A 25,813-nucleotide genomic window follows, 5' to 3' on the forward strand; every position below is an offset into this window, starting at 1 on the left:
GGTTTCTTTTAAACTGAAGTTCAAGAGTTCGCTTATAAATGATACTAAATTATAAATGAGTTATAACTAAGTCTACATGTTATCCAACACTTTATATATTTTATTTCATAAAAGTCATCTGATTTACATTGTATCTCAAAGGTTTTGAGACAAGTTTTGATGAGCTTCTTTACTATATACCAAACAAACCTCTCTGCCTGCTCTCCAAATGTCTTATGCTTCTCAAAAGCAATTTTTAATTTTTGGAGTCTCAATTCTCCATGTAATCACAATTATCTATTTCACTTGCCCCGTTTTTACCTCCATTTAGTATGCTACTAAAGGAAAGATATCATATTTCCATCTATTTGTGCTGTCCCGGCAAAATCATCTTTTCCTTTGTATTACTTCAACTCCTAATTTATCTAAGAAATTTTACAATTTAAATAAGCACATCTACATCATTGCATTTGTATCTATTTCCAAGCTATCTTCTAACGGTACATTTTTTAACTACAAAATTCACACTATTATAGATTTGTAAATAAAACATGAGTAGCACGAAAATGCACATAAACCCAAATGCCCTATTACAAGGCAAAAAGCTAAGACCCTTATTGTAGAAATCCAGGCTGTCTGGTTACCTGTGTTGGCTTGGTGTTTATTCCGTTCGGGGATCCGTGATAGATAAAAACCTTTCCCAGATCATCATAGGGAGCTCCAACGGCAATATCTGTTGAGGACATCACATTTCAACAAACGCTACATTTTAAAAACGTCCCAATACAACATTTCAAAATAAGATGCCATAAGCACTCATCATCTTAGACAATCAATCTACCTAGGAGCAGCATAACTGTTTCACAATCTGTTACCTACCTTGGTAGCCATCTTGATTAATGTCACCAATATTTTTTACTGCAATGCCAAACATGGAATCTTTGGTTCCATTGAGACGAATTGGCTTCACATTATTCCACCTGCCTTGCTGGTTAATGTAAACATACACCGCACCTCCGACCTCTCCATCTCTATCAAAATACTGTGGGGCTCCAATAACTATATCTTGCCACCTAAAAATACAACGAGGGATAAAACAACCATCAGCTAAAATACCAGCAAGCTCACGGAGAATACCTCCAGCCCAGGTATTAGGGACACAGAGATAGGATGTGGCAAGGGTCTCAAATCTGGAATTCATTTCTCATCAATTAAAACATTTTAAGGTATTTTTATGTAATGTTTAGGTAACATACTGCTTAGGCATGTAAATGTTTATGCTTAGGTAAAACATTTTACATGGTAGCCCATAATAAATGCCCAAAGAAAAATATCAAAGAACCTGAAGACAGTCCCCAAGTTAGAACGAGAGTGCACAGAGACTCCCCTCCACCCACCACCCGAAATGGCACCACCAGCCATAACTATTACTCTGTCCCCAATCCAATCCCTACTTTCAAAAGGACATCCTAGATGCTCTGACAGCCCCTGAAGAAATCACAAAAGAATGATGTAGGTGTCATTTTTCAAGTTAACTTTTGTTCCCCCCAAATTTTAATTCTCACAGACCCAAAACGTGAGTTTTGATCTGAAAACTGAAAACTGAAATGTAATCCTACACCATGGGGAGGGCAATGAAGGTCTGCTGCCAAAATACAAGTGACGAAGATGTGACAGGATAGTAAAAACCTGGCAGCAAAAACACTCTTTGGAATCCACTAACCTGAAAGGATGGCTCTTCTCAAGACCTAAAGAAGCCAAACAACCAACGATTTCTTGGCAAGCGTAAAATAACCTAAGACCCTCTTACCCATCTTTGTTAAGGTCCACCACTGCCACGTCATAGCCGAATGAAGATGCCAGACCCTCCCCGTCGAAAATGTGCTCAGGGAGAAGATGTGCAGACTTCATGTCTCTTTTCAGCAAAACCACAGCTCCGCTGTGGTTGGCTCTTGGAGCACCGGACACGAAAGTGAGCTCATCTTTAGAAACAATGCCCTTTCCTGAGTCCAGAGAAAAGCCTAGAAACACAAAATAACAGTTCACATCACCCCGTATTTCAGGAGGTATCTACCATTGGTAACTCCATCACTACCTTTTCCTCTGGCTTCCAACCCGCTCCTTCTGAGCCTCTCTACCAGCTCATCACATTTACAACGCGAAAGAGTTACAGAGGTAAGAGGTCTGACTCAAGTACAAAGAAGTAGGCTACTTCATTGCTCTCTCAGGAAATATATTAAGACTTTTAAAGGAAACCACCTATGCTATTTAACATCTGTGTAACTTGAATCATGAAGCATTCATGCATCTGAAGAAGCTGCTCAAACCCCATTTTAATACTGGAACTGTGGGCCAAAGGAGGTCAAGCTAGATACTAAATTATCACGGGAAAGGATACACAGAGATACAACCAGACACAGCATACCTGAGTGCATGTTACAGGGCTCTGCTATAATGTAATGATTAGTAATCTCCTTGGTAATCAGGCAAGAACAAATGCTAACATCATTCGTATACCACAGGCAACATTTCAGTGTTTTGAACCAACTTGATTCTTGGACACAAACATGCAAACAAGACCATGACTGGTGAGATATAGTATTTGAGAACCCAGTATAAACAATAGAGGTGAGCAAGCTGTCATTGATGACAATTACATACTTGTTCGGAGGGCAGAACGTGTGAGACACCAGATTATAAAGTATCAGGTAGGATGTCAGATAACAGACTGAGATCTGGTAGCAAGTGAGTGTAAACGCCTCCATCAAAATCACTCGCATTAAGCAAATCTTGCTATGTAAAGGTGAGGCGGATGCAGAATGGTGTAAGCTCCCCCTTTTTAGTGGGATTTATAAAAAGCTTCACCACTACTGTTGTAGTTCTCAAATTGTGAAGTTTGAGTGGCAAAATACGATGAGCTCCAAGTTTAGAAAAGGGTGATGTAACCGAACCCAGCTCTGAAAACCATCCGGGAGCAGGGCCTCAACAGTGGCATGATCTCATGTGTGTGCTCCACTTAAAGGAAATAAAAAATAAAAAGATGGATGCTCTGTATGGACCAAAAAAAATTTCTCAAATGACCATGACTAAGACAATTTATTTGTCATCTCAGAGGTCACAAACCTAGGTAGCTATTCATCATCACATCAGGGGACGCGTTGGACCGCTCCCTGGGAGGCTGTGTTTTGTAAACAAACTGATCAGGATCTGCGTAGGAAACGCTGGTCAAAAACAGCAGGCCTGGACACGTGCACGGAACGGAAGAGATTGAAGGGAAAAGCAATTACGCTCTGTAAGAGGCACGAGAGCTTCGGCCGCTCCAGCCGGACGATGAGGCCACCAGGCCACCACCGCATCTAGCAAGACACCCTCTTTGCCAGCTTCCCGAACCCCAAGCTGATCATTTTATTCCTTAAAACCACGGACTCGTTGAAATGACAGAGGCACAGACAGCACGGACAACAAAACATGTAAGGACACAAACTTGACTGTTTCCCCCGCGAGACACCCACATTGGAGGAAATCCATTCATCAAAGTGGCAAATGTGCTTAATAAAAAGTGCTGAATCCTTTCAGATGCTCCAATAGCATCTATGTTTACAAAAATCCATGGGCATCTATCTTAAAGACTAGACCACTGGTTTCTTGACCGTGAAGTCAAATTTTCATTTACAATTAAATACTTCTCTCTCTCTCAAAAATAAACATTAAAAAATTAAAATTAAGTACATCTCGTCACAAATAACCCCTAAGTAACACGCTTGATTGGACAGCACATATATTCGAATAAAATATGGGTTTGTTGACAGTATTTATCCCGAAAAACCATATTTAATATTGAGACTGCAAACTGCTGGCACCGGCATCCTTTCCTGTCCTGCGAAGCCATGGACGTGGTGGCACTCATGCAATCCAGCCGCTTCCCACCCTGACCCTGTCACTCCCATGAAACTTTCCCTCCTAGGCTGAGGGATCAGTAACTGTGTGGCCTTAGACTAAGAAATTAATCTTCCTAAGATAGACTTTTTTCATCATCAAAAGAGGGATAATCATACTTATTTTATAATGTTTTTGGGAAGGTCACGTAAGACCTGTAAGGTAGTAAATATAGCACATGACTTAGAGCACATGATCCACACTTAACAAGTGGTAAATTTAATTTTGCTCTGCTCTCTTGTATGCTTTCACATCAAATTTTTAATTTGGGGGCAGGAAGCAATGTCTGAAAAGTCGTTTTTTTCCCCTAAATTAACAGGATCATTCATGTATATGTACATAATTAGGCCATCTTAAGAATCTGTTTACTAACACATTGATAACAACTATTCTTTGTGTTTACTTATCTTCCATTGTTCCAGTAACATCTCTAGCACAGGGGGACTTTAAAAAAAAAAAAATAGGTTACTATTTAGGTTTAGGAGATTTTTTTACATTTTTTTCAAGAAATGTGCAGTAATTATTCTTTATGTCAACTCATACCAAGAATTAAAGCTTTTAAAAGCCTTTGTGTAATTACCATAATGCACACGAATGATTTAGGACGCCCATTAGTAATGCAGACAAGCCTGAGGAGTTAGGGAACTGGCACTTAGACACGATCTGGGTGTCCTCCAGCAGTCCTGCCCAGCTTCCGCTGGAAAGCTGCCGTGCCACCCGCCAGGGGTCCCGTGACATGGGGGCCCCGATCCAGAAGCCGGGCCAACCCTGGAAGATCGACAGTCACAAAGGAAGGACGCGGAGGTTTTGACCCGCCACTGCAGAGTAACTTCATAAACGGAGCTCTCAAGAGTATCTCTAGAAAGAGGATACGGCGCAGCTGACTGATAACATCCATGCATTTTTTTTCCCCGCTGCATGAACAGCCTGTTTCAGGTTACAGAGGCCGATGCTAGCCCAAGAGATGGGCGTGAATGCAAGAGGTTTCCCATCTTGAGGGAGCCCAGGTCAGAAGGGAAGGGTCCCAGGCACCAGTCAGGTTACCTCAGGATCACCAAAGCTTAAACCCGACTGCCCATCCAAGCAGCCACAGGCCCCTGGTCCCGCCTGGCCCGTCCTCAGCCTCCAAGTCCGGGTCCAGGGAGGGCGCTGTCACACTGAGGCATCTGAAAAGACAGGCAACGCCAAGCTACGCTTGTTCCTACCTAAGTAACTGTTAGCAGGAACAGGAACTAGACTTTCGTCATGGTCAGTCTCTCCACCAACTTCGTAAGGCCCATCTTCAAAGATGTTCATGTCAAAAAAAGTGTTATTCTTTTGCTCTACGCGAACAATGCCTACAGGAATGAAATGGCAAAAACAAAAAAACAACAAAAAACAACAACAACAAAAAACAATGAAGATGAAAACAAAATCAAAGAGATGGTTCCTAATAAACATGCCTCATGTTATCACTGTCAGTATAGGAAGAAAAGTCTAGAGGAAGAAAAGGCAAAGGAAAGGGGGCTTTTGAGGTCATTAAAGTGTAAAAAATCATGTTCGTGTGAATTTTTACAAAGAAATTTGTTCTAGTTATTAAAAAAAATGCACCATGCATTTTTAGGAATTATCTTTACAGTGCCACCAACTAGATGGAAAATGGAATGTTTACTTAACTAAACCTACAGAAAATTAACTTTTTAGAAGCTATAGGAGCCTGATGTAGCAATCCTATACCAATTTACCTACTTTACTATAGTGTAAAAGTGAAATGTTTTGATCCTTTCTCCAAATCACTTTAATGTGATGGAGGAAACTGGATTTCATCTTTCTAAAATTTTCACAATTAACAATTAAGAATTAAGAAGATTTCATATAGTAAACCTATTACATGACTTTTTAAAAATGGTAACATTTCAGGCCACCTGGATGGCTCAGTCAATTGAGCATCTGACTCTTGATTTTGGCTCGGGTCATGATCCCAGGGTCGTAGAATCGAGCCCCTCATCAGGCTCTGTGCTGAGTGTAGAGGCTCCTTGAGATTCTCCCTCTCTCCCTCTGCCCCTCCCCTGCTTGCATGTGCTCTAAAATTAAATAAATAAATAAATAAATAACGTTTTAAGTCAGGGTTTATAAAGCATATAAGACATGTTTCCCATAAATACATATATATACATAATTGGTGGGTGTTTTTGTTATTTTACTATGTATGGCATCTCTTCTTGCTACAATAGAACTATTTCTAAATTCAATGTGTTACTTTCATTAGGTCAGTATAACCTTACAAATACCGTCATGTTGGGGGTGGGGAGGCCAAAGGAGATTACTCCCAAAGGTTAACATGGATGATATAAAGAGGAAGGTGTCCTCGAGGATTATTTCTAATAGGAATTCGAACTTGAGCAGGGAGCAGGGGGAGGGGGGGTCGCATCTGGGTGATTCAATCAGTTAAGCATCTGACTTTGGCTCAGGTCATGATCTCGAGGTTCATGAGTATGAGTCCTGCATCAGGCTCTGTGTTGACAGCTCAGAGCCTGGAGCCTGCTTCAGATTCTGTGTCTTCCTCTCTCTCTGCCTCTCCCCAGCTCACACATTGTCTCTCTCTCAAAAATAAATAAAAACATCCAAAAAATTTTTTAAAAAAGGAATTCAAACTTGGGAGGTTTTTAAAATGCATCTCCTAAGTGTTTCCTAACTTAGTGAAAATGTTATAACATAGGATTTATTTTAATAAAAAGAAGTCTTATGTCTAAATCATATACATTTTTCTTCATTATGCATTAGAGTTAATTGTCCTTTATAACATACTGGTTTTCTATGCCTGCCTAATTTCTTCAGAAAAGTTAAACTTTATATAGGAGCTGACCAGGTTCATCCAGTCAAAACTGAGGACCGTTCTCCCTTCCCTCCCTCCCTCCCTCCCTCCCTCCGTCTCCTTTTACCTGTATCACAATCATCATTAAACGATACCACTAAACAACTTTCCTGTAAATTATCTAAAATTATCATCTCAAAATTCCCCTAGTTCATCTACCCTTCTAACTTTTCTGCTTTATTAGTAAAACACAGCCTTTTAAGATAATATATAATGAAAGATATATCTGTATTAATACACTGTTACTTATATAGGACACCAATTATTTTGTTTTCAGATCACAACCTTAAAATGCAATGTTTACTAACATTAAAACATAAAACTTTCACCTTCAAGAAACAGGAAAACACAAACAGAAAAAAACCCACTAATGTTAATTATTATATTCTTACAGAAAAAGGCTAACTACTTGTATTAATATAAATTGCTGAGAGAAGGAAAAAAATATCTTCAAACATTTCCACCACTGTTTCTGAAATCATATAATTGAGAGATCATAAGATCCTACCTTACTTCTATAATACACAAGTGTCTTGTAACACATTTGGTTTCAATTTAAAATGTTCTCAATCATGGTGCATATAGGAGAATTTACGTAGTCAGTCTAATCTCTATTGCTATAAGTACATGTCCTACCTTTCCAGTTATAAGTGCCTGGGGCTCCAAACACAATGTAATGAAAGTCTTTCGTGAAAGTAGCTGCAACTCCTTGCTGGCAAGAACCAAATTTTTCATGGCCTCTCAATCGGCCATCACAGAAACTCCAGTCTCCTCCATCCATATCATCCTCAATCCTGAGATTCTGACTCAGGACGTAACACCTTCCAAAGATGTCGCGGGATTCCTGCTTTGTATTGACGTGTTGCCTTTTTTCATATCGGTGAGCACATGTCTGCAAACAGATGGAATGAAGCTGCCCATTCATTTCCACAAAACTTAGGTTTATTATGGACAATTTTATCAATTTATAATAAAGAGGGATTAATTCTAAATGGGATGTGAAACATGTCCTCATTCTGGGCCTGGATCCTAAACCAGCAATTGTTCCCCCAAGTGGCACTAAGAAGACCGTTATCTAGTATATAGGAACTAGGAGTCCTGTCTTCTTCTCACCTGGAGAATAATGCTCCAGTCCAAATACTGAATGCCAATCTGTAATCCACAGGCAATTTATTTGTAAATTTACCTGTCACATAAACAATGGGAAATATCTTATTTCATTTTCTTAATTTAATTGGCTTTAATGGCCGTATGAAATTTCACATCAGTGTGTTTGTGAAAATATGTAATTACATTCCAGAGGAGAGAAATCAGACGTATTTTCATAGGGATCAGGCAAACACAGCTAAGGGGACAGCTAAGACAAAAACATTTCCCTTTTACCCACACTATTTCCTTATAATCACTCCTAACTTATACTCTAAACTCTGAGATTAAGTTTATTTTAAAAGGCAGAGAGAATTATACTGCCAGAAAAGATGAAATAATCCCTATAATTTTACAAGATATTCATGGCTACCTTCCATGTAACAGAGGATGAATAGACTTTACAATACCCAAGTTGATTTCCTGTAAGGATCCCTTAGATATCAAAACTTAGTGTTCAGTAAAATTCTCATTTTTTTTCAAAACCCTGTATAAATTTGTTACAGCAACCAGATTTTGAAACAGACACGCAAGGATGATCATGAGCCAGCCTGGAAGGCACCACCAAGGCCATCTCACACAGCCACCTAACAAACCTCTTTTCTTCACTACACTTGTATTTGACTTGTCAGAATAAACAACCAGGAAGTTTTAAATTATCTGATCTTACTTTCCATGACCATTCCCACATTTTTAATAACTCCTCTGAAAAAGACACATAGTTCCTGAGACAGAAACCATGTCTAGTTTTGCGTTTTAAGGACCATCAGAAATCACAGGAAAAATAATGCCTTGATTTCTTCTTGACACAATGCCTGCTTTAAAGCAGTCAATCTTCTAGAAGGTACAACTCTGTGTGGGCAGGGGCTCTGCCAGTCTTGTTCACTACTGTATGTCTCATGCTGGCACGTAACAGGCACTCAGACATTGTGGAATGAACACGCTTCTCTACACTTACCACAACTTTGCCCCCTGGACCTTGGCTCTGGACGGTGACCCCCATCCATTGATCTTCCTTGCTTTCTGATGAAGGGTCAGCTGTGGAAAGCAGAGCAGGTGAGATAACACAGTTAGGACCTTCAAAGTGGCTGGAGCAGCCAATAAACAAGAGATGAACACAATACAAGACGGTTTCTAAATTGCCCAGATTCTGAGTCTTGCTACTCAGTAAATTCATGTACTCAATTCACAAAAATTATTTCTCATTTTAAGAAAATGGGTGAGTGGTTATTGGTAAGAACCTTCTGTAAAATTCTTAAATAAAATATATGGCTCTATTTAGTAGCCCTACATCCTCTCTGACACCTAGGGTCCTGAGTACAGAAAGGCATTTGAAAATTATAAGGCTAAGAAGTAGTCCTCCCCCATATGCCACTTAAAGCAAAGATATATTTAAAAAAGCAGTGATGCAGAAATCCAGTTTCCAAACTCCAGCTATCATCCAAACTAACACAAAATGGGCAGTTCTCTACATAGTATCAAATTTGTTACATAACAGCATGAATCATTCTCTCCTTTATTAGAGATAGGAAGCAAGGCCTCAGATTCACTTTATTATCTATCAATGTCAAAAAGGAAAATAGATATATTTTTAGTCCCTCCCCCGAGGAAAGAGAGATATCACAAACACCATCATGTATGTTCATTTCAGTATCAATCTAAATCTACTGTGTGACCCTGTCTCCAAATTTCTGCCTTCCTCAATGAGAAGGCAGGTATGATTTTTAATCTTGAATCATTACAAAAATGCAAACACTAAGTAACTTTAAGTAGACAGAAGCCAAAATGTTAAAGGGTGATTAAGTCTAAATTACCCATGGGTTTTTGGTTTATTCTTTATACAGGTTGGTGTCTTTTTTACAAGTTTCCCACAATTAACATGTATCATTTGCTAATCAGCAAAAAAACAAAAACAAAAAAACCAATGTTATTTCTAAAATATGTAAAATCAAGAGAAGCACATAAACGTGAATCTGCAAATCAACTTAGACCAAGTAGGTCAAATCCAGCTCGCTTGAGCCTTCTTAGTACACTAACTGCTCTGCTCAGCATGGAGGCCTCACAAAACAAGCCTGTCTGAGCCAGCAGGGAAAAATTATCCACGATGGTCAGTTTTCATTTCAGAGAGAGCTGATACTTAAAACAGACTTTCTCCCACATAGTTTAACAGCAAGCGAGAACTTTTGGCAGCTAAGTACGAGCGATGCCCGAGCGATGCCCAATTTTCTTGCCGCTGTGAATTCAGTTTTAACAGCCTCCTGTAGAACCTCAACACATCACTAGGTGGCGACCTCAATACACCATATCAGTTTAGAGAGCAGGATTAGGAAGGGCAGCAATTTCAAGCATCCCACCAAACAATTCAAGACATGTAATGAAAACAGGCCCTCTCTCCGAGAATACTTGGACCTTCCTCCCCCCCTCATGGAAAGGGCAAGTGGGATACGGGCGAGCTGGCCAAGTGGACACAGTACAGAACACACCATCATTATCAAATTCAATCCGTGTGCAAGGCCCCCGGGAGGTGATGTCGCAGCTGTACAAGCCTCCTGTTCTGTTGGCCCTCTGCAGTGGAAGGGCCACGGCCCGCGGGGCCCCTACGAGCAACCTGTTGACAAAAGAGAGAATTGGGGGATTGGAGTTTAAAACACACTTAACATTTCAATCAGTCAGAACCAAGAGATGTGGGAAATCATTCTTTGGCAAGAGTTCCCAGATGCCCTGCTGGCTTGGACGCTGGGGAGAATGAAGGTCGAGTCCCGTGACTGGCTCATGCAACACACACATGCACAACTAGCCAAGTCAAGCCTCAGAAGAGGGGTTGTTCAAACAAGGCGAAAAGTATCAGCCATTTGTCATAGTATCAGCACCTCTCTGCTGAGTAGGATTCTGGTATTTTAAAAGACACACTTTTCATAGATAGAACATGACCCCTAAACCTAAACCAAGGACATATGGAACTTAACAGACAAATGCTCCCACACGGGAGGGGGGGAAAATGGTCCCGTTAAACTTAACAAGCAATAATGTGTCAATTTCTAACACTGTGCCTTCCTGAGGTATTTTTCAAAGGTAATTTTAACGGTACCCTAAATCTTCAGTATACATACTGGCTAAATTAATGAAACAAGGAGGCCATTAGGCTGATGTGGCTCTAATGACGTGGCAGCCTATGTAAGCAAAAAATATCTAAGCCTATAAATGCCTCAAGGTTATAAAATCAAACCCAAGGACAACCGATCACAAACAGCCAGTCAGGCTTCAAGCTACAGCTGATTAAATAATTTTTCTTTGATTCTTTACGCCCTGTAAGTAGGTCTTTCCCCTGGTTCCTGTTGGCAGAGCACTCCTAACCACGTCCAACTTGCTGCTGCCAGATTCCCATTGATTTTTGCTCAAATAAACTCCAAGTTTTTAAAATAGGCTTCAGCTTATCTTTGAACAATACTGATTTAGATCCTAAGCTCGCCCAAGTTGCAACCGGCCTGAATTTATTTCCCTCTGTCCCCTTCTCTGCCTTTTCTGCATCACTTCTTACTTTTGGCGCTCTTGAACCAGACAGGGTCCTCCACATTCATCCTATCAGCCTGGCACAGAGACCACAGGCAGGGTCTGGGCAGTGCCACCTACATACTAGGTATTTTAATGCTCCTTCTTCTTCCCTCCCACCCCAGTGTTGTTAGCTCCTGTAAGAAGGGGCCTTATCCCCAACCCACAATCCTTAAAGTCTCAGTGTCACAGCCAGGAGGGATCTCTAGAGTCCTACTGTCTTTCTACAGGGTTCCTGTTGCTAATGCTCTTTACTCACCATCTCTGGGTCTGACTCATGGAACAGCTAGGAAAAGAGACAAAGAGAAGGAACACACCTGACTGGACAGAGAGAAGCAAGGCTGGAGCTGGGGGAGAGGGCTTGACACACAAAAGTGAACAAACAACCCCCAAGCAGAAAATAGGCCACTCCTGGCCTTTAAGAAACCCACAAAACTCAGATGCAAAATAAAAATAATAATAAATAAATAAATAAATAGATAGATAAAAATGAAAAATGAAAAAAAACCCACCTACAAACAAAAGTCTCTACCACCTGTCTCTATGATCCCAATAAAGGATTTAACAAAAACAACAACAAAAAATTTAAACCAATACAATGCAGCAGGTGCAACAGAAGGAAATGCACTCAAAAATGGAGGGGCCAGACTTTGTCCAGGGAGGGCGAGTGCAGCCAGGTGTCACAGAATGAGAGCTGGCTCATGTAGGAACACACGCCCCTAGCGCTGTCCTTCCTCCCGGAACCCTGGACAGCAGGCACAGTGAGCTTCCACCTCGAACCCCGTCCTACATTTGAAGGGATGAACAGCATACACCAAAACACAGAACTGGAATGAGACTTAGCAGGACAAAGGCAGGGTCCTTAGTGCCTGGAAGTTTCTGGCAGAGAGTCAAGGCAAGACCAATGGCCACAGGCACTGCCACGCACACGTATTCCATGAATGTTGTCCCAGATCCCAGGAGCTCTGACAAATAACTGAGAGGTGAGCTGGCCTCGACCATTAGTGAGCAAGCTCAATTACCTGGCAGGATGGGGATGGAACCCTGACCCAGGGACTGGGTGGGACTAGCAAGGCGCTGGGGTCAACAGCGCTGAATCACAGGATGTGAGCACTGGAGGCACCAGAAAGCATCTAGCTCCCTAATTTTACAGTACAGAAAACAGACGCCTTTGCAAGGAGGTTAAGCAGTCTGCCCCTAAGATCTCACAGCTAGATATAGGTATAAGCATATATCTATATAGATACACAGATATAGACAGGACAAAAAAATTACTTTGAAGCAATGTTTTTTCCCATTCCTGTTAGATGCTTCCTAGGAAATAAAACCCAGGATTTTCAGGCATTTACAACTTTGCTGAAAGGGCAAAACCTACACAAATGAAACACTGAAACAAGAATTGCTCTGGTAACTGACAGATGTAAGCAAAACATGGAAAGGTTGAAGGAAGGCGGAGTGAAAGCGTTGCTGGAATTGGGTGGGGTGAAGATTGGGAAGAGGTTATCTGTAAAGGTAACCAACTGCAACGGGAAGGCCATAAAGAGCAGCCGGGGAGTTCCAAGGTTATTACAGCGTCTTCTCTGACCACTTCCTCTCCTCCTCATCCACACCCGAGGCTAAGGCAGGTGCTGGGCTTGTTATTTCATGTTCACTCATTCACTTATTCATTCCACAAACATTTAAAAGCCTTCTAGAATAAGTACGGGTTGCCCTCGCACCCTCCCCCCAAAAAACTCTGGCCCTGAGGGAGGCAGATTCATAAGCAGGTACTAAACCAGAGGGAGGCAGAGGCCATGCGAGGGTGGGACCGGTAATCCTGCGCACGGTCCGGGGGGTGGGGGGGCAAAACCTGCCTGCGGGGAAGGGGGTCACCCAGACCACAGCAGAGCTGGGGGTGCAGATGAGGGGCTTGTCACCTGCAGAGGCTGACCGCGGGCAGGGGGAAGGAGCCAGAGGAAACGGAGGGGTGAGAATCGGTGATGCCACAAGACGGGGCTGGGGAGGCGCAAGCTGGTCAGTGGAGTTGGGGGTTCTGGGGTGAATGGCCAGAGGCACACGCACCCGCGGTGCCCCTCAGAGCCCCAGGCTGCCGTGCCCTGCAGAGGATAGGCACTTGCGGACTTCCTGTTCCACGTACATGGACAGTCCAGAGTAGGCCTGCCACCTCCCCCAGCCCCCTTTCTCCTGGCAGAACGGTAGGGCCTCTCCCTCCTCAGTACCTCCACCTTCCACTTGTCCCCCTTATCCAGAGTGGCCAAGACAAGCCTTTAGCAGGCATGTGAGAAATGGGAGGGCTTTCACTCCAGTTTGCCAACTGTGACAGCAAAATTTCATGTGTGCTAAAGACACCAACCTCTCGCAGGAGGAGTCCACCCACGTCGCTCATGGCAACTGCCGCAGATGAAAGCCGACATACAGAAGAATGGAAACAGCAAGAAGGTCTGAGGGTGTGGGGAGGGGCAGGAAACACAGAAGAGAAGTTGGCAAACACGAGAAATGGACTCCTGGAGAACAACGTTAAGGGTCACGTCGCCGCCTGGTGGGCTTTGCCTGCACGCGTTCCCACCACAGTCCTTCCTCCCAGGTCCCTGGACAGCTGGCACAGTGAGCCCACTTCAGAACCCATCCCACCATGGATGGAGGGAGGCTGAGTGCTCTGGGCCCCCCAGCAGACCCCCTCCAGCCTCGGGCCCCAGCCAGTCAGAGGAAGAGCAGACAGCAAGCAAGTACTGGGGCGGAAGGGTGCCCCTGCTCTGGCTGCACCTGGTTCCCTGGGCCCACACTTAACCGGAAATTCGGGAAAACAATGACTGGGGTGGGGGAGGGAAGGACAGGTGGAATTAAGTTGGATAAAATGAGAAGCACAGAAAATGCAAGGAAGCACCTTGATGGAAAAACACAGTAACTAACCCCAACCAAATTCAACAACTGGCAGGCGTCTCAATCCTCAAGGTGAAAGCGGTCGTCTCTGGATCAGGAAAGAAGCAAACTCTTAATTCTGCTCGAAACCAGCCTTTATCAGGAGGTCACAGCCCCTAAGTGGAGGCTATGTCTGGCAGGAACAAATACTCAAAAAGAGCTGTGTCCAGTCAAACGATACCATCCCCGGTGAAAGTCCCGTCTAAGTCCTGTAGAATGGGCACTGGTCTATAAGCCATTCAAATACAAGCAGCCTCCTGAGCTAGCCGACTGATACAGCTCCAAAAAGGGTAGTGTTCATGTAGAGGAACCCTGAGGTCACACCAGAGTCCACAGTTTCTGCTCAAAGCCCAGTTTTCTTCACTTTGCCCCCAATGCCCCTAGAGGCTGCCTCGGTGTAGGCAGCACACATTCTCTGGGCACAGCCAGGACACCCACAGCGACTCCTAGGACTCAGGTAGTAGCTGCTGGTCTGTTGAGTTCATTTCCTCTTAAGAAGCAGTGATAGCAGCTGCTGTTATTACTAAGCCACATGTATGGAGGAATTCAAAACAGCAGCAACAATTCATATTCAAAGTGGCAGGGGCCAGCGGATAGAAGTTATGGCCTTCAAAGGGAAGTGGTGGAAATTAACAGAACTGGGTCTAAGAAGCCTATTCCCATATCAGGTCAAAAGAAAAACTGTCAAGGAAGGGCAAGAATCTAAGTTTTAAACTAAGATTGTTTTAGGCGCCAAAAGGAACAGGAAAAAAATACTTCCCAGATTGCTTTCCACAGGGCTAGTGAAACATCACCTTTACTATTTTGAAGCTGCAATCACATAAAAACTGCCCTGGGATTCCAACATATTGGAAAGTCACGTTTAAAATATAAAACTCAGAGGCGCCTGGGTGGCTCCGTCAGTTAAGCGTCATCCAACTTTGGCTCAGGTCATGATCTCATGTTCAGGGGTTCGAGCCCCGCTTCAGGTTCTGTGATGACAGCTCAGAGTCTGGAGCCTGCTTCAGATTCCGTGTCTCCCTCTCTCTCTGCCCCTCCCCCCCTCTCAAAAATGAATAAACATTTTTAAAAAATTTTAAATACACTACTCAGGGCACTTGGCTGGCTCAGCCAATAGAGCGTGGGACTCTTGATCTCTGGGTCATGAGTATGAGCCCCACATTGGGTATAGAGATTACTTACATAACTAAAACTTTTTTAAAAACCCACAAAATTCACAACCTGCAAAACCACATCATCATTATCTTTAAAGATGAGAAATAAAATCTGAAATAGTAAAATACAATATGAAAGGCTAATAATGACACAAGTATGACATAAAACTGAGGGTATGGTATTAAAAGTCAAGGTCCTTTTGGAATCCAGATCAGAAGTCTTAGCACAAAGATTCGGGACCCACTGTCATGCCATTAACCACAAGGTTATTTCAAACTTCAAGTACTCCTATTTCAGATACGCAAGTTCTCCCCCAAACAGAGCAGGTATACTTTTGTATAACTACTTCAACCAAAAGATCTAAACACTGGGACACTTTTAAAACTCTAAGCACAATAGCAGCTTTGCTTCATTGCTTTTGGCAATAACTCATTTCCTCGAGGATTAAAGATTCTGCCTCTGCCTCTAGCTATGCAACTCTGTCCCAGGAAACATGAAATATTGCTTCATTAGAACAAGGACACTATTATTGCTTAATTTAAAACACAGCCTTCTTAGTTTGTTCAAATTAAGCATTAGAAAATTAGAAGACAGCCTTACCGTGGATTTGTGTCACCTCTGCATTTAACCCATCCTCAAACTCAATTTTTAATTTTCGTTAAATACAAATGACAAGAAACCAAACAGAAAGAACTTATGATGGAAAGCAACAGATTCCAAACTCATCCCAAGCCCCAGTCTCTAGGTATACCTCTTTAAAAAAAAAAAAAAAGTCTGTATTTACTTCTCCATAATTCCATTACTTCTGCCTATATTTTTATCTCTTGATTTATCAGCTTTGGACAATAACTGTTGACCCCACAACATGAAAAGGGAAGAGCTTACACTACGACTGCCCTTTCCCTCCTATGTTTAGTAACGATATTACCTTAGTTCTTGTATTTGTTACCCTTAACAGTTTCACAATATACTTAACCCTTTATTTTCCCTTCACCAACTTTCAACAAAATCTGTCTCCATTCCCGAATTGGGGAGACGAAGGCTTCAGCATTCTGACCCTTTCCCCCAAACTTTCCCTTCCAAGTCCCACCACCCATTAGCTAAACTTTTACACTATTATCAGACTATATTACCACTTACATTTTGTCTTGTGTAACCATAACTCGGTCACTTGTTCTTTTACATAACCAGGTAAATATTCAGCGTTGAATCAAACCACACTGAAATTATCCTCTTTCTTCTATCTGGGACCTGGGTCAGAGTCCTTGGCCTCAAAGGAAACTGTCCCCAGCACCAAGGTCAAATAGACTTCTTACATTCTACCAATGGCTTAGTGTACTTCACATTTGAACCATGACTTTTGCTTTTCTTGGCATTTCTCATTGCCCTTTTCCTTACCTTGTTTGCTTTTTTCTAGCCTCCATCGTTTCTAAGCCCCCAGTCATACCTTGTATTAAATCAGGATTGCTTCTCTGCTCAGGTTTCCTCCTCAGAGGCCTCAGACCTCCCATCACTACACAGATTATTCCAGGGCTGTGGTACTGGGTCACCCTAGGACTGCCCTCCTGGGCTGATCTGCTTTGGAAAACAGATTTCCCTCTAATTCTAATTATTTTCTTAAAAATCATCCTACAGGACAGTATATGACAAGTAAACTTAGTCCCTCCATATACAAAAATGTCATTATTCTGCTCTTACCCTTGATTGATAGTTTGGTTGGTTTTTCTAGGCTGAAAAACATTTTCTTCAGAACTTCAATGTTACTGCTGTTATTCTAGCACCCAATGAAAATTCTGAGGGAAGTCCAGTTTTGACTTCTTTGAACTTTTAGGTTCTTCACTTACCCTGGGCCTTCTCAACAGCAAAACACACAACCACCACCATGTATCTGCACGTGAGCCTTTATTCATTTCCTGTGCACTGACTGCATGGCCTCGACCAATGGAATTAGAACATTAATTTCTAAGAAACTCGTGGGACACCTGGGTGGCTCCGTCAGTTAAGCGTCCGACTTCAGCTCAGGTCATGATCTCACCGTCCGTGAGTTCAATCCCCGCGTCGGGCTCTGTGCTGACAGCTCAGAGCCTGGAGCCTGCTTCACATTCTGCGTCTCCCTCTCTTTTTGCCCCTCCCCTATTCATACTCTGTCTCTGTCTCAAAAATAAACATTAAAAAAAAATTTCTAAGAAACTCGTACGGTACATTTATCACTTTACAGGTTCTATTTTCTGTGCTCTTTCTGGAACTTCCTAACTAGTCAGGTGTTAGGCCTCCTGGATTAATCTATCTTTTCTCTCATTTTCTTCCTTCTCTAAGGCTTTTCAACTTGATTTTCCAATAGTTCTATTGAAAACCCTGAATTTCAGCAGTTATGTTTGTAATCTCCAAAAGCTCTTACTTGGTTCTGATCATGCCTTTTACATAACAATGCACTCTATTATTAACTTGTGGATCAGCATGTTCTCAAAACTCTGAGCATTTTACCTAGGTTTTTCCCCCCTCAGGTCTCATTCTGTTCCTGGATTATCTGTTTCCCAGTGTTTTCCTGGGTTTACTGCAGCCATTCCCTTTTATGTTCTCACCACATGCCTCATGATTCTTGGTTCTCATGTGTTGGTGTTGTCTTCAAAGGTCCATTTTTGGCTTGGTCTCACCCTGAGAAGGAATTCTGAAGGGAGTCCCGGGTGGGGCCTGCAGGATTCACTATTGGCTGAGTGGGTGGGGAGCTGCTGTCAGACTACAAACCACTCTTCAAATAAATGCTAGAGGAGGAAGCCTTGAATTCTTGGGGTGCCAGCATTCACACCAGAAGACCTAGCTTTGGGTTGTTTTTGTTTTTGGTTTTTAATAACACATAGCTTCCTTGTCTACAAGAATCTGTTCTTTATTTTTGAGTTGCAATCAAGTTAAGCTCTTAAAACCATCCCGCTGCCCCCAAAAGAGTGCTATGGGGTTTGGTTTTGGTTCTGGCCACAGTGTTAAATGCCAACAGCCTATATACTCTGCACAGAGGTGGGGAATGATGATGCTATCTGGCATCTGTGGTCCTGCACACAGACCTTCCCTTCCAGATATATACCTCATTCCCCAGTCCCCGCCTTACCTGAGGATTCCAAGGGTGGTCCGTCACAGGTGGACCACCCCCCACCCCCCAGTTCCCACGTGACGTGCTCCAGACTGTGGTTCCTCCCTTTGTCACAGTCATAAGCCAGAGCCCATCTGCCTCCTGTCTCTCGGTAACCTAATCTTACCCATTATGGAGACTTGAGGAGCCTGGAGGGAAACCCTGTATACCCAGCCCACCATCTGCAACCTTAACTCAAAATCCAATAGTTTCTTGAAGGAATCAGGTCTTCATTCCAGCCTTGTTTCCTGGCCGTCTGCAGAGGTCTTTCTCCCAACTGTTCCCATAACACCTCTTTATCATTACTGCCTTCTCTCATATACTGTGTATACCTACTTAGAAGACTCCCTGCATGGAAAAAAAAAAAAAAATCCAAAACAGGTTTTCTAGCCAATTTGTATATGTAAGCTTTTATGAATATAGAAGATAATCAATTGACCACATCTGATCATTTATACATTTTAAATAACACATTAAACACCTAAAAATAGTTTTACTTGTATTTCATGAAGTGATTTTATTCAAACTCCATATGCTTCTTTGACATTACTTTCTGAAAGCCAGGTCTAACCCAGTTTTCAGGAGCATTCCCAGGACATTTTAAAGTTTATAACAACATCCAAGACTTGCAATTATGGTGTCAAATCCTGAGGAATTATTACTAAATGGGAGCTAAATTTCTTTGCCTCCTTTTTAAAAGCAATTTATTTTATTTAAAATATTTTAAAACCAATTTAACCTCTATCCGCATCCACAATTATAACTGATTGAGGTCCTTTCAGGCTAATGTGTTTATAACAAACAGAACTTTGTTGTTCAAAATAAAGTAATCAAGAGGGCAGTTCTCACAGAACATCTTTATAAGGGTTCACGTATAAGGTGGAATCATTTGGAGGTGAAAAAATAGATCTTTCATTACATTCAAGGGTGCACAGAAAACAAATCTTCAAGACCCCCCCAGACGGAGAGCTCCCTGTGCTGTGGACAGGCATCTCAGGAAAGACCTCTGGGTCACGCATTCTCTCCTGGAAGGGGTAGTCCCGTCTACACAAAGGCCGTGTTGTATGGAGTTATTTTTGGTCAGCAGACTATCCACAGTGTGGTTAAAGCTTTCAGCACTTAGCTCGGCTGACCATATCCCCAGGTTTTCCCAGGACAGTCCTGATTCACACCTGTTGTCCTGAACCCCCCCCCCTTACTCCCACAAATATCCCAGCTTGGCAGACCAATTATACAGTCACCCCAGCCTCAGAGAGAGTGCTAGCAATAGAACTGGACTGATGCAGCGGCTTGAATTTAAAAATGCTGTGCTTAAAACTCCAGCTGTGTGGTTGGATCTGACCATGGCTTCACAAGCACTTGGTGAGATGTTCTGGCCTGGGAGGCCCTATGTTCAATTCCCATATATCTGGGCTACCTGGGGACAGCTTGCCTGGTCCCCAAAGCTCCACTGGCCTTAGGAGAGCTTCTCTCCCCCGACCAGGTTGACTCTCCAGGTGTCCACTGATAGAAGCACTGTCCTGCCTCTGGCTGGAGGGAGAGGTACTTGCTTTCCAAGGACTAGTGGTCAACAGGGAACGTCCATACCCCTGCACCACCACTCGCAACCCAGGTAGCCTGCCCAGATTGCTGAGGCGTCTCATCCTTCTTCTTCTTTTTTTTTTTGTAATTTTTTTTTTAATGCTTATTTCTGAGTGGGGAGGGGTGAGGAGCAGAGAAGAGAAAGGGAGACACAGAATCCAAGGCAGGCTCTAGGCTCTGAGCTACCCGCAGATCCCAACACAGGGCTCAAATCCACAAGCTGTGAGATCATGACCATATCAGACCCTTAACCAACTGAGCCACCCAGGTGCTTCCCCCCCATTTTTTTTTTAATGGTTCTTCCCTCTCTTTAAAGACCCTCTTCCTCCTCTCTCTTCTCCATCTGGTAAAGAGAAGCAAAGGCATTAAAGCTTTTATCTAAACCCTGCAACTCTGCCTGAGTTAGATTCCTTCAGGGGAGAGAGGGCCTGCTTCTCTCTCCTTTGCAACTAGAAAAAAATCAATCACCAGACTAATACCTCCTGTTAGGCTTTTCAACCAAAATGTATGTATGTATTATTAAAGTTATGAAACCTTAAGCAATTTTCCTTATTTTGGTGACTGGTCATTTGGAGATTTAAAAATACATCTGAGAACTCTGCATTCACAAAAAGTTCTATCCAGCAGTCATGAGCTAGAAATCTCTGCCCCACCAGCCCTCTGTGTAAGTCGGGCTGTGAGGCACATGGATTGAAGCTCTAGAAAAGCACAGATCCTTCTGTTCTGAACCCTCGGACTCATCCCAAGCTCCTAGGGCAGGCTCTGGCTCATGGCAGTGCACCATCAATATTTACTGAAGAAGCATCATGGCTAACTGCCGCAAGACAGGATGCATAAGAGCCACTCTCCGCTGCTCTGAGAAGAGCAAACAAATTGTCAGAGGTCGTTACCACCAAGTGACTTGGTGGCAACAGCCATCTGTGCAATGAGACCTGGAGTTGGGCAGGTGTACTAGTTTTCTATGGCTGCTGTAACAAATTACCACCAACTTGGTGGCCTAAGACGACACAAATGTAGCATCTTACAGTTGCACAGTTCAGAGGTGAAAATCAAAGTGTCGGCAGTTGCTTTCCGAAGGTTCTAGGGGAGAATCTGTCTCATCACTCCAGCCAGCATCTTATGCTGCCCGCATTCCTGCACTCATGGCCCCTTCCTTCTGCGAGGCTGGCAGTAAGTGAGATGTGCAGCTCCCAATCTCTCTTCTGCCTCCCTCTTCCACATTAAGAGGAGCCCTCCGATTACACTGGGCCCACCTGGGTAATCCAGGATCATCTCCTGAATCGTAAAGTCATTTGATTAGCAACCTTAATCTGCAACTTGTAGTCCCCTTTGCCACTTAACCTAATACATTCACAGGTTTGGAAGTGGAGGGGTTAGGACACAGACTTCTTCATAAGCATTATGCTCTCTACCATGGCAAGAAAGCTAAACAGCCTCTTCCCTATTCATCTTCACCAAGAACTTGAATTTTGGTGATAACCCAAAACATTTTTGCAGAGGTTAAGTATGTCTCAAGAGCACAGTCTGAGTTAAACTCTTCCCTCACTCTGGACCCTTTAACTAGATGGGGCTTTTTTCAAACCCCTCCAGCACATGCTGTCTCCTGGCTGGGGACCTTTGCACATGTTCCTCTCTCTCCCTGGAATCCTCCTACTCAGACTTGAGGTCTCTGCTTAAAAATCTCCCTATACCTTCCAGAGGAGGCCAGGTGTCACCTCTTGTAAGTTCCCATTTACCTCTCCTTCACAGCAATCACCATGCTTAGTAATGTGACCACTTGCATACTGTTCACCTCCCTTACCTCCCGGTCAGATCTATGGGGACAGGGGCCACATTTTGTCTGTTCACTGCTACATCCACCCCCCAGCATCCAGCTCAGTGCCTAAAGGACACTCAACAAGTATTTTTAATAAATGAGCCACGTTTGGGGCACCTGGATGGCTCAGGTGGGTAAGCATCTGACTCTTGATTTAGTCTCAGGTCAAGATCTCATAGTTTGTAAGGTTTAAGCCCCACATCGGGGGATTCTCTCTCCCTCAAAAAAATAAATAAATAATTTTTCTTAAAAAGTCTTAAAAATAAATAAACAAGGGGTGCCTGGGTGGCTCAGTTGGTTAAGCATCTGACTTTGGCTCAGGTCACAAACTCATAGTTTGTAGGTTTGAGCCTGGCATCAGGCTGCGGGCTGACAGTGCAGAGCCTGCTTGGGATTCTCTCTTGCTCCCTCTCTCTCTGCCCCTCCCTCACTCGTGCTTTCTATCTCAAAATAAATACATACATATATACATACGTACATAAGCCATGTTCATACAGTAATTTACACAATTAAAAGTTCACTGTTAACAATTTCAACACAGCAGATCTAAAATCTGAGAAACCTTCAACCTTCAACCATTTCTACAAGCAGCCTTCTAAAGGCAGGGGACAATGGGGAGATCCTTTTTTTTTTTTTTAAAGTTTATTTATTTATTTTGAGAGAGAGAGAGAGAGAGCATAAGCAGGGGAGGGGCAGAGAGAGAGAAGAGAGAGAATCCCAAGCAGGCTCTGCACTGTCTGCACAGAGCCCGATGCAAGGCTCGATCTCAAGAACCATGATGAGATCATGACCTGAGCCAAAACCAAGAGTCGGATGCTTAACCAACTGAGCCACCCAGCCACCCCGACAATGGGGGAGATCCTAATACCAGAAAGCCAAACACTCCTTTGAGGGCTCTAGTTTATTTCTGAAAAAAGCATTTGCACTGTGAATTTTTAAATATAAAAGTTAGACTAATAAACATTTAAAATTAAAAAAAAAAAAAAAAAATATATATATATATATATATATATATATATATATATATATATATGATTAAAAACTAAAAGAAAAAGAAAAAAAAAATAAAGGGAGGGGTGCCCGGGTGGCTCATTCAGTTAGTTAAGTGTATGACTTCAGCTCAGGTCATGATCTCACAGCTCGTGGGTTCAGGCCCAGCGTCATGCTCTATGCTGACAGCTCAGATTCTGGGTCTCCCTCTCTCTCTGCCCCTCCCCCGCTCACACTCTGTTTCTCTCTCAAAAATAAACAAACATTAAAAAATTTTTTCCTAATGTTAAAGTTAGACTGTATTAATGGGACACTGTTTTAAGCAAAAAAGTTTTGTCTGTAAACCTTTGAGTGAAATGACATGGAAATGCTGGCTGCCAGTTTCAATCCTCTGTTCGCTCCTTCATTCATTCAGCAAATATTTCCTGAGCTCCTCACTGAATGAGTGCTCTGTCCTACGCGGTGACTGACCCACTTCCCCACTTCAACTGGACCTATTAGAGGAGTCAGTGGTCCCGTCCAGTGATTCCTACTGACTAATGCATTTGCAGAGGAAACGGGTCTTTCAAAACGGGACCCATAGCGACACCTTGCACAGTGAGCCATTTTTCCCAGATGCCCACACATTTGGAAAGTCAAAAGAGGGTCTACAAGGTATCAAAACATAGCTTTAAGTAACATAAATGCCTTCAACTACAACTCACCCAAAAGGACAAACACCAAAATAAGCCCATTGGATGGGTTTTGAGAGAAAGCTTTAGAAACTTCTACTTGTCAAATGAAATCTGAACTCTGTTTCTGGTTTTAAACATGCAGAACTCATAGCCCTAATGTTTTTGAATGCCTTTAACTCAACCCACTTTGGATTCTCCACATGGCTGCTTGTACAGATGAGAAAATACAGGAGAATCACCTATTCCTATAGAACAGTCCCCCTTGGGGCGCCTGGGTGGCGCAGTCGGTTAGGCGTCCGACTTCAGCCAGGTCACGATCTCGCGGTCCGTGAGTTCGAGCCCCGCGTCAGGCTCTGGGCTGATGGCTCGGAGCCTGGAGCCTGTTTCCGATTCTGTGTCTCCCTCTCTCTCTGCCCCTCCCCCGTTCATGCTCTGTCTCTCTCTGTCCCAAAAAAATAAATAAAAAAAAAAAAAAAAAAAAAAGAACAGTCCCCCTTATCCGCAGTTTCTCTTCCTGCAGCCTCAGTTACCTGTGGTCAATCGCGGTCTGCAAGCAGGTTACCCTCCTTCCAACTACAATCAGAAGGTCAAGAGTAGCCTAACACAGTCTCAACAGCATCACAGTGCCTACATCATTCACCTCACTTCATCTTATCACGCAGACACGTTAGCTCACCTCATTACACAAAGAGGGGGCGGGGAGTACAGTATCTTAAGAGAGACCACACTCACATAACTTTTATCTCAGTATATTGTTATAATTGTTCTATTTTATCAGTTATTAATCTCTTCCTGTGCCTAATTTATAAGTGACAATTCTTCATAGGTAAGTGGGAATAGGAAAACACATAGTATGTATAGGGTTTGGTACTATCCGTGGTTCCAGGCATCCGCTGGGGGTCTTGGAACGTATCCCCCTCGAATAAGGCCCCTAGACTCCAACCAGATAAACCCTCTGGGTGCATTCTTTCCACCAGGCTGGTGCCTCTGCGCTCTGCAAATGCCATCCATTCCCGCAGAACGTCTGCCCTATATCTTCACTCAACTTGAGCATCCCCTCACGAGTGAAGAAAGCCCTTTCTGCTTCCTCCAGTGCTGGCTGCCATGCATACTCTCTCTGAGCCCTGGTACCCCCTGGGCATAGCCACTGCCCACCAACCCCCACCAGTCCCTGGTTTCCTGGAGGAGCTCAAGAAGCCCAGCTTGATCTCATTTGATTTCCTAATTTTAGGGCAACAAGGATAAAGGTTCACAGAGGACCTGCCCAGGTGCCATGGTCAGTTATATACAGCCCTGCATTTAAGAACGGAATGGTGAAAACAATTAACCACAAGGAGAGAGGAACTAGAAGGTCAAGGGTAGCAGGCCAAGGAAACAGACTACCTCTTTCTGAGTCCAATTCTAAACCACATTTCTTTAACTCGTTTGAGAGGAAGCCCCAGAATGTCAAACTCCTGCAGAATCTTAGTGAGATTAAGCACCAGGGGGCTCCTCTTCATTGTTAGAGCTTTAAACAATAATTCTAGGAGGATACCATGCAGAGAGGGCCCCTTCTAACCGCTTTCCCCCCAATTTAATGGGAAGTGTCCGTTACCTATATATTCTTCACTTTGGGAACTGTGTCCACTATGACCAGTCCTGTCTTGCCCCTCAAGAGCTCTGAACTGTGGGCTCACTTTCCTTATTTAGGAGGAGAGGGACAGGAGTGTGCCTGTGACTTCCCCTGTCCAGTTCACGTCTGACCCTCAAATCTTGTCCAAGCAGGAACTGGACATGCCTGGATGAAGAAAGGGCTCACTTTCCCTCCAAACCCACGTCTGACGCATCCATCCATTCTCTTAGCTCTGCCTCCTCATCTCACTCTGACCCACTTCTCGGGGGCCCCTCTGCTATAGGAGCCACCCTCTGGTCACAGCTGGACAAGTGCAGTATCATTCCACCTGGTCTGTTTCTACTCTTATACACCCAGTGCATCCTCCACAGAGCAGCTACTGTTTTCTTCTTCTTTTTTTTTTTTTTTTTAACATTTACTTTTGAGAGAGACAGCACAAGTGGCAGAGGGGCAGAGAAAGAGGGGGGACAGAGGATCC

At 43.2% G+C, this 25,813-nt stretch overlaps 1 protein-coding gene across 1 annotated transcript in view; it reads right to left on the bottom strand.

Moving 5' to 3' along the window:
• ITGA6 (integrin subunit alpha 6) overlaps nucleotides 1–25,813 on the bottom strand; it is a 77,100-nt gene that overhangs the window by 28,924 nt on the left and 22,363 nt on the right. The window contains exons 2-8 of the mRNA XM_058713952.1: nucleotides 10,399–10,523; nucleotides 8,874–8,953; nucleotides 7,406–7,661; nucleotides 5,121–5,252; nucleotides 1,790–2,000; nucleotides 859–1,052; nucleotides 624–712 (exon numbers count right to left, since the gene is read on the bottom strand). Of these exons, the coding sequence (XP_058569935.1) occupies nucleotides 624–712; nucleotides 859–1,052; nucleotides 1,790–2,000; nucleotides 5,121–5,252; nucleotides 7,406–7,661; nucleotides 8,874–8,953; nucleotides 10,399–10,523 (1,087 nt within the window). The remainder of the gene's footprint in view (nucleotides 1–623; nucleotides 713–858; nucleotides 1,053–1,789; nucleotides 2,001–5,120; nucleotides 5,253–7,405; nucleotides 7,662–8,873; nucleotides 8,954–10,398; nucleotides 10,524–25,813) is intronic.

The sequence above is a fragment of the Neofelis nebulosa genome, chromosome 2 (assembly GCF_028018385.1).
Source record: "Neofelis nebulosa isolate mNeoNeb1 chromosome 2, mNeoNeb1.pri, whole genome shotgun sequence".
In the NCBI taxonomy this organism is placed as follows: Eukaryota; Metazoa; Chordata; class Mammalia; order Carnivora; family Felidae; genus Neofelis; species Neofelis nebulosa.